The sequence below is a fragment of the Daktulosphaira vitifoliae genome, unplaced genomic scaffold (genome assembly GCF_025091365.1).
Source record: "Daktulosphaira vitifoliae isolate Bord-2020 unplaced genomic scaffold, ASM2509136v1 Scaffold_1, whole genome shotgun sequence".
Taxonomy (NCBI): domain Eukaryota; kingdom Metazoa; phylum Arthropoda; class Insecta; order Hemiptera; family Phylloxeridae; genus Daktulosphaira; species Daktulosphaira vitifoliae.
Genome location: NW_026099572.1, coordinates 35,025,410 through 35,034,853, shown reverse-complemented (window position 1 = coordinate 35,034,853; position 9,444 = coordinate 35,025,410). Strand labels below are relative to the sequence as shown.

The following is a 9,444-nucleotide window of genomic DNA, read 5'->3' as shown; positions in this document are numbered from 1 at the left end:
ATAAGTTTTTCAGTTATGAACATAACTCTATCAGGGTTATAGCCAATTAAGAGTAAATAACCTAACCTTAACTATTACAAAAATTTAACCAAAGTTATTTTTATGAGGATAAATTTTTAATTGTTATAAATACCTCAATGTGTATATATATATGAAACGCGACTTTAATTATAGTTTAAATCGAAAATTATCTAATATGTAAATATAGAAAAAAATCTTATTTATGTTAATCATTTGTACAAAATATGCAAATAATTATACACATACAACTTACGTTTGAAAAGGAATTTTCATGGGAGACCAAAATATACTTTTCTAAACCCATTTTTGCGCCGATTTCAAATCTGCAATTAAAGTTTTGCTTACGGACTAAATAATAACAAAATCCTTCTAATTAATATAACAAATATTTATGTTTGAATATTAGGTTACGTATGAATAATCAAAAAATATATTTTAATAAAAAAAATATGTAACAAGCAGAATGTATTATGTGCAGTATATCAGTATAAATAATTATTTAAACACCAAGAGTTCCATAGAAATGATTACTAAGACTTCTATTTAAGTGATTTATTACAATAAAAATACAAAATAAATATGCAAAACAATTTGCGAACTATTACAACTCTCAAAACCGTATGATTGAACCGTCCACGTGTGATGGTGGTGATAAGAAACCATGTGTTTTCAATATAAATGGCAGTGCCGTCAAACCGTGACACGCGACCGTTTTGAGACGTACCGAGCAGTCGATAACAGCGATACCGTTTGGTATGACGCGCTTGACTTAAACATGCATATTCTTGATCAATGGTACAGCCGTACGCTGACGACCGTAAGGCGCAACCGTCATAGTGTGTCGTGGCCGTAAGTGTAGGTACTTAGAATTTTTGTTTAATGCTCATTGATATTTTCAAGTGTTAAAAAATAAGTATGTATTTGCATATTTTTTTAATTTAAAACAGATAATTTATTTTACAAAAATATATAATTAAATAGTCAATATTCAACATAAAGAGAAAAATTATCGCTACAATTTGAATCTAAGATCGTATATTTACTATATAAGTTAATCAACATACAAAATTATCATTTTCATATATTTTAAACTAATTAAATTTAAAAAGTATTAATAATTTGCATAATTAATTTTGGTACACGTTATAATATTGCAATACTATACAGTTAATTATAATATTAAATGCTACATATTTTATACACGCACTAGACAAGTTTAATTACAAGATTTTAACTTGTATCAAAGCTAAAATTGATAATAGTTTAGAGTTTTACAATTTCGAATGTCACATAAATTTTTTTCGTCTTCGTTTTTTTATTTGAAAAACAAAATAAAAATTAAAAAAAAAAAAAAGATATATAAGTTTAATAAAAGAGATCTGCTGAAAACGTTTATCTCTGAATTTTAATGTCTAATTCAAACTTGTCTCAAATCAAAACATGAATCAACCCTTTTTGAAAAAATAATAGCATTTTTGGAAAATAATTACATCAACATTTCAATATGATAACGAAGTATAATAGACCGTTTGATAATATATTATATAAACGAAGACGTCTGATAAGCAATTGTGAAATTATTGCTAAATATGTGGATTGGTACTTCATTATTGAGATAACAATCATTTTACAAATATTTTCTTAGGTAAAGTTCGAGGATAATTATTTTTGATGAATAATGTATATATATAAGTCATTGAAAAAGTAAATTTAAACTTATCTCTTTTAATAGTTTTAAAATCTAACAGTTAAACAATAAGAAAGTATTTTTATCAATAGAAATAATGAAGTCGATTTTCTGTAGCTATAGTTTCATCATTTTTTTTAATCCAAATGTTATCAACTTTATACATACACATAACTTTGTATATTAAAATAATATATACATTTTTATCACGTTTCATATTATTGTCTATTAAATTTTCAAAATAGTCATAGCTCTTCATTTTTATTCGTTTTTTTACTTCTACTTTTTTTCGTTTGTGTGAAATTATTCATATGAGTAATTAAATGAATAAATAACGCGTAAAAATGTTAGCATTTAGACTCAGTTCAATAATCCATTATAAATTGTTTAAATTAATCTGACAGATTAAGTTGTACACACATCATAATGAAAAATCCAAAAGCGATCGAGATCAATTTCACTAATCTAGGGCCGATTTGTAGGTGTTTCGGAGACGGTTTGAGGACTTCAAAAAATACCACATAGGTTAAAGTACCCGTAGCTAATCCTTGTAAGGATACGGACATAATGACCACTCCTGCTGTCTCATCGAGATTAGAAACTATAGCTCCAAAACCTATCCCGATTGGAGAAGCGATGGCGAACACGAGCACCATACAGTGAGCCAACCATGGTTTGGTTTTGTCAGAGATAATCTGTAAACCTACGTAAAACGCAATGACGATTTTATGACAAGCTACAGCTATTGTAAGTGACCATACCTGTAAAAAGAAATTTGAGATGAAGTTATGATTACAACTAATATATAAAGTAAATTTATAAGTTCCAATTAATTATGCATTTATTTTTAGTCAAATCCTATAATGTTAACACATTTATTCTGTGTGCATATTACCAGTACAGAATAATTAAATTATAAATATATTTGAACAAATATTAATGACATTAAATTTTTAAAATCATTAATTTAATGTAGTAATTAAAATTTAAAAAAAGTTTTAAAGTTGTGGTCTGTGTTTCAAATATCATTTGAAGAATAGTTAGTTAATCTTAAGATTGAGATTCATATGATTTGATCATTAATAGAGACCATATTGTATAGGAAAAAATTTGTAACAAAAAACTTCTGAAAAAATTTTTTTTCACACTAATAATTAACACGTGTGCTGATAAAATAAATTGCTACAAAGATAAATAACTGTTTTATGTGTACACTCAGATAAAATACTTTGGCTGTAACACTTAATAATTCATTATACATCCTAGAAAAATTTTTACTCGGTGTAATATAATTTTTTTTTTTAGCGAGCAAATATTAAGCAAGTCGTTTTCCAACTACTTAAGATAATATCACTATTTTTATTTTATTCGAAATGAATGAGTATACATTTAGTACTTGTCTATTAATTAAAGAATGTACAAATTCGGTTAATAAGCGCTGCAGGCTACTTGATAAAACAATTAATATATAAACGTATACTATAAAACATTTTTAATTTAATTAAAATGTAATTGTTATAAATTACTTAAAATTTGTATCAATATAAATTAAATATTATGAAATTTTACTCGTAATATTTTGATGAGAAATCCTAAAATTTACACTTTTTACTTAATAATAAAATCTGTCATAAAACTTTACATATCTTACATTTAAAATTAAAATGTTAAGGGTGTAATTTACTTAAACTTCAAGATTTAAAAAGTTTATAAGCTTCAAATTTTTTTAGTTAATCTAAGGTAATTCTTATATATTCCGATAGAAACTCTTTATANACGTAAACTACACGAATAATTGTGATTACTACGACTTTAAAAAGAGAAATTATATACATTTGTTTTTTTGATTTAGTGCTTAGTTTTAAATAATTCATAATTTTATCGACAAAAGTAATGATAAGGTGTGAATTACTACTATAGTTGTATTAAAGTCGCTGTTAAGGGTGTAATTTACTTAAACTTCAAGATTTAAAAAGTTTATAAGCTTCAAATTTTTTTAGTTAATCTAAGGTAATTCTTATATATTCCGATAGAAACTCTTTATAATTGATTTGATAATGATTTAACTTTTGATAAAAAATGTTGCTTAGTAAATAATTACGGTTACTATACAACACAAATGTACGCTATTATTCCAATTTTAAAAAAGTTGAAAGGCGCTCACATAATAAAATATAATTAAAATTATTGTTATTTAATTATTAGTTAATGAGTGTAACTGAATAAATGGTTTCGACTTATTTATTCGTACATCATTCTTTTAAATATCAATTGAAATAATTACACAACATAATAATCCAATGTAAATTGTGTGAAGTATCTATAATTAATCTTATCTGGTGTCCCATAATTTGTATTTGTCCTCGAACTCTATCCAACAATCAGTCAAGTCTACCTACTTCTGTATTTTCTGTCAATTTTACGAAATCAGAACTGTACACTAACTTTACTATTGTCTATTATGTTATTCATAAAAAAAACTGTTACAGTTAATTTATGTTTTAGTTTTAACGATAAACGTTGTATTTTACAAATCTCGAGTGACTTTAACTCACTTAAGGTTCCAATAAATATAAAATACACTAAATCTAGATATTAAAAAGCCAGACCTAACATTGTCTATTATTTTAAAATTATATTAATTTACTTATTCCTAATTAAGTTTAAATAATACAATTTTTATTTATAATTTTTAGTATTCAAGTAAAATAAAAATCAAACTTTTTGGTGAATGCAATTATTTAACAACACTTGTTATTTTTGAGCTCAAGAAATAATTTTTTTATTTTAAACCCATGTTTCATAACTCTTCACTTTATATTTTTTAAAAATTAAACTTTAATTTTTTGCCTACTTACTGTACTATTTAATTCTCTATAATGATCTTTCAATTAAGTATTTTATTGTAAAAATATATGTAATAATAACAAACAATAAATATCATTTAAAAAGAAGTTATCGTTAAATATATTAAAGTGTAGTATTTGAGATGTGCCCCTTTTCAATATGTAATTCGACTTTAGTTTGATATAACCTACTAAAAATATCTCTTGGTTAAGTTAATCATACTATCAATATATCGTATGTATGTTGATCTATGACATAAGTGTACTGTAAAAAATGGTCCCATAATTCCCGTTGGAATTTCGTGTAAACTTATTTGTAAATTTGTAATTAATTTTCATGCTAAATTTACATACAATTAGTGATATTTATATATAAATATGTCAACATTTGTTATAAATATATTATGTCTATCAATTAAACGTTAAAATCGTCCACAGCGAATATGTGAAAAATAGAATATTATCTTCTAGAATTTATTAATTAAAACTAACCTGTGTGGGGTTTTTCTCCAGTCCTACAGCCAAACCTTCGAATAATTCATGGATAGTGAGTGCGCCAACAATAAGAAGTCCTCTGTATATGGATGCTCCTTCTTTAGATTCAGTAATTATTGTTTTTTCAGTGTGATTGCTGGTATGTGTGAAAGAGTTGTAATTAATCATTTTACCGGAATTAGAGATGGTGCTGGTATTCTCGTTGTCCTTTTCGAAACCGTGATTGGACACACCACGGTTACCGGTGTCAATATCTTCCAAGCTATGACCGTGATGATGATTATGAGCAAACGTGTGCACTAGCTCTTCAATGGAATATATGAGGAAAAAACCGACACACATAATTATTTCGGCTAAAAGTCCTGTGGTGTGTAGTTCTGGATTGAGAAGCCCATATTCGGCCAACTGTTCGACGCCTTCGCGGACCTCGGGTAGTAAATGTAAGAATGTAGTACACAAGAGCACACCACCCCCAAAATTCAACACCACTCGCAAAATACCATCTACCAGAGAACCGTTGACCCGCGACCGACCGCTGCCTCTTATCATGCGGTTGAAAATACAAACCGGTACGCTACCGGAAATCATAGACGATGCACCCAAAAACAGCATGGCCAGCAATTTTGACTTTAGGGCAACGCCATCAGGTACCTCCACCGTTTCCAACGTCATGTTAGCTGTGACCGATCCACCTGACGATTCTGCCGCGTTCACACGACTGTCGTCTCGGTTTTAGCGCAAGTCCGTACGGCGTTGATGAGTATTAAGTAAATAGTAGCAATCAATTGTGAATGTACACAGATAAGATTGATTACAACACATTCAATACGATTAAAGTAATAATAATTTGTTAATATATATTTGTTAATAGAATAATATTTTAATATCAACTGAGTGCGGTAAACTAATTTGATGAGTTTGTCTTTCGTTCAATCGTTTAACGCTATTGATCATCAATGTTGATTGAACTTCAACTGTCAGCGGGTTCGTCAAATATTATCGATTGCGTTTTGTTGTTTTTTTTTAAATTTGCGTTAATGGCATTGGATCGAATGGCACCGCGATTTTATTTTACTATTAAGTCACGATCATTGTTGTTTATACATATATGTAGCTTTATCATTAAAAAATTATTGTGTTCACAATATTTAGCATTGAAACCTTATACTAGTAAAAAATACTCATTAAAGAATTTAAGGAAGTTAACAAAAAATTTTAACCGGATGTTAAGTAGGTGTATTCGTGTAATCTTTTGTTTATTATTAACAGTCTACTACATGTGGTCGATGATTATAAAGTTTGATTAGAAAAGAGAAAATGATAATTCACTTACAAATATACTATTTTGTTTGCCTTTGTTATCAATAACGTATTGGTTGAAACAATTCAAAGTGTCTGTCAGAATGGCAGAGAAGTGTTTACTAGTAGATCCTTTTTTGACTACAAGCTTAAATCATACTGCATCAATCATAATATATCATTATATCAAATGAACTGGTACCATCTTTTAGGGAGACAGCTGTGCAAATGTTATTTAACTACTCTTCTTTTGTTGTCTTCAGCTGTCAATCAGCATGTCATGACGAACTTATTGCTTTTGTTACTATATCAGAGCATACAATAATCAATATTCCATATGATTGCAAGTATGTAAATGATATATCATATATCCACGATGGTCGGGGACAATTTTTTTTGCTGTCTAATTGTAATTTGGAGTACTTTAATTATTTTAACGCACAGAAAATTTTAATTTCATCAATCTTTAATTGTAAAATTTTAATTTCACTAATTAAAGAGTTCCTCAGATTAAAAATGTTATTCTTCTCTTAGATTGAAAAATAATTGAATCTACATACGTACGTTAAATTTAATATTTGGCTTATATTAATTTTTTTATACCTGCAATTTAAAATTATACATTTTAGTTTACCTAAGTGTAAGTAAAAATGTATTTTTCACTTCAATCGTTATTTAAACAGTAACGGTTCATTATTCATAAGTTTTAAATCATACCTTAAATAAACATATTATAAAGTTCTACAAAAAAATGAATTTACTTTTGGCAATTAAAATCGTTTTAAGTAACATTTCTGAAAAAATACTGTGTAAAATCATTTTGTCTGTCAAAAATATTATAATTTTGCTTTTTTTAAGTATGTAATTTAACAGTACACCAGCGAAGTTCATATATCTTGTCGAACGACAATATATATATATATATTTATTATTACTTTTTATTTTCGCAATAAAGGTTTCTCTACAACAAAACTTTTCTATTATAACTAAATTAAATTTTATACCATTAAAAAAATTATCCACGTGTATGAACTTAGTTTATTTTGAGAATGAATAATATTTATCTTCAAATAGTTTATCTCGGACGATAAAAATAGCGATTACATTGTCTATGTAAATATAATGTTTTTATTCTTTGTCCACGACAACTTCTTTGAAATTACATGTTATCATTTGTCATGTAATAGGCTAAGCAATTAATATTCATACTCATACATTTATCATAAATAACTAAAAATAACTACTATAGAGAAACGAATAAATATCGATTATTTTTTAAATTAATTCAAGAAAATTGTTATAAGACACAAGCATATAGAAATAGCTGATCTATATTTATATATTTGTAATAATCTGGAATTAAATTAAAAAAATTAAATTTCATATGTGGTAATAAATTATTAAATTAGCTGACGAGAATTATGAAAAATTATAAGGGTGTTTTTAATTAAAATATAGACTGAATTATTACATAAAATATTTGTATGTTAGCAGCTTTCATTAATTTTACATTTTCATTAAAAATTATACTTTATCTGATCATATCTTATTACATTGTTTTTGTTATTGACAATAAAAATGTTTATCAATACCTCGATTTCATTTTATATGGTTTTATGGTAATTGAATGATTTTACTCTGAATTGAAGATATAGTTCATAATTAATGTTTCATACAATAAATATTTAAAAAAGATTACTTATATAATTTAAGTAAATAAAATAATCGATCAAAGTTTACCTAAACAGTATAAAAAGCTAATTTTTTATCCCCTGTCACTAATTATTCTATAAAATATAATTATTCTTATACTTCTGTATATTAGGGTCGAAATTTTGTTATTTATTTTATAACTAATGATAAATTTAAAACTAATTTATATCCTTTCAATTTCTTAAAGAGATTGATAATTTGACGTTAAGGGATAGAATTGTAGTGATTTGTATGTATCTTATTAAATTTTATAAATACGAAAAGTTTCACAAAATCAATATGATAGTATATTTGCTGACAGCAAAAAAATAATTTCTCAAATGTTTTTTTATAATTGACAAGTTTATGTAAAACTAATAAAAACGATATAATTATAATTTTTGTAGTTATATTTTGTGTAGTTGATGTATATCTATTTAAATATAACATACTTACAAATGTTGCAAGTAATCAAAATTTAAAATATATAAATATAAACATATGTGTAATACCTTTTTTTTAAGACTGATATTTCACCTTTAATTGTGCAAATAGGGTAGTTAAATCGATCCATTATTAATTCAGGAGAAACTAACAATCATTTTTTTTAGAAATTATTTATATAGCAACATGTTACCAAAAAATTTGGAATGTTATAGTCTAGTATTAGCACACACAAATAAAGTAAAAAACCCAGCACTGGGGGATCGCGACACAGTGGTGACGTGGCATAGTTGGATCAAGTATAATGATATCTGACAGTAATTAAAATCATTATCAAAATAAACCGCTTCGATGCAAATCTTTAGATAGTGTTTAATTTTAAAAAATTGGTGTATTATTCCAAAAGCTACATGATCTGCTAGTTCCCTATAAATATCCTGATTAAGATAAAGTATCTCAAATGAAAAAGGAATTATAAAAAAATATTATTTTTCATAAAAAAATTATGTTGATCCATACACTTTTCAATATGTTACAGCATTATAAAGAAAAAATGTAAAAAATAAAATCGAGAATATTCACACAATAATAGCATTCGGTAGCCATTTTCACCGTGAAGACAAAATAAAGTCCGAAATTTTTTTTTCCCATAATAAAGTAAATTACATTAGCTTTAATTTAAGATATATATAAAAGTGTCAGACTTTTCGGAACACTTTCAAAGTTTAAGTTGAAAAAGTTGTCATTTTAAATCCCCCCTTGTGGGCAGGTAAAGGGTCAGATATAAAAAAAAAAATATACTAAATGAAAGGTAATGATATCATGCATCTATATAAAAAAAATTATATTGAGTCGGTTATTTTTAAAAAAGTTATGGCAATTTTAAGTAAAAAAAAATTTTTCTTCATTATTATTAGTGTTTATTATTATAGTATAAATTTCTACATTATCATAGTTAAG

At 25.9% G+C, this 9,444-nt stretch overlaps 1 protein-coding gene across 1 annotated transcript; it reads right to left on the bottom strand.

The window, feature by feature from the left end:
• Window positions 1-492: 492 nt before the first annotated feature.
• LOC126910582 (zinc transporter ZIP3-like) lies at window positions 493-6,896 on the bottom strand. Its single transcript, XM_050693252.1, has 2 exons — window positions 5,047-6,896; window positions 493-2,469 (listed from the first exon to the last, which is right to left on the bottom strand). The coding sequence occupies exons 1-2, from the start codon at window positions 5,719-5,721 to the stop codon at window positions 2,101-2,103; spliced, it is 1,044 nt and encodes a 347-aa protein (XP_050549209.1). The 5' UTR covers window positions 5,722-6,896; the 3' UTR covers window positions 493-2,100.
• Window positions 6,897-9,444: the final 2,548 nt, after the last annotated feature.

Excerpts from the sequence above, each read along its gene's own strand:
- LOC126910582 (XM_050693252.1), bottom strand. The coding sequence starts at position 5,721 with ATGACGTTGGAAACGGTGGAGGTACCTGATGGCGTTGCCCTAAAGTCA. Across the intron at positions 2,470-5,046 it reads TGGAGAAAAACCCCACACAG|GTATGGTCACTTACAATAGC; the intron begins GTTAGTTTTAAT and ends TTCTTTTTACAG.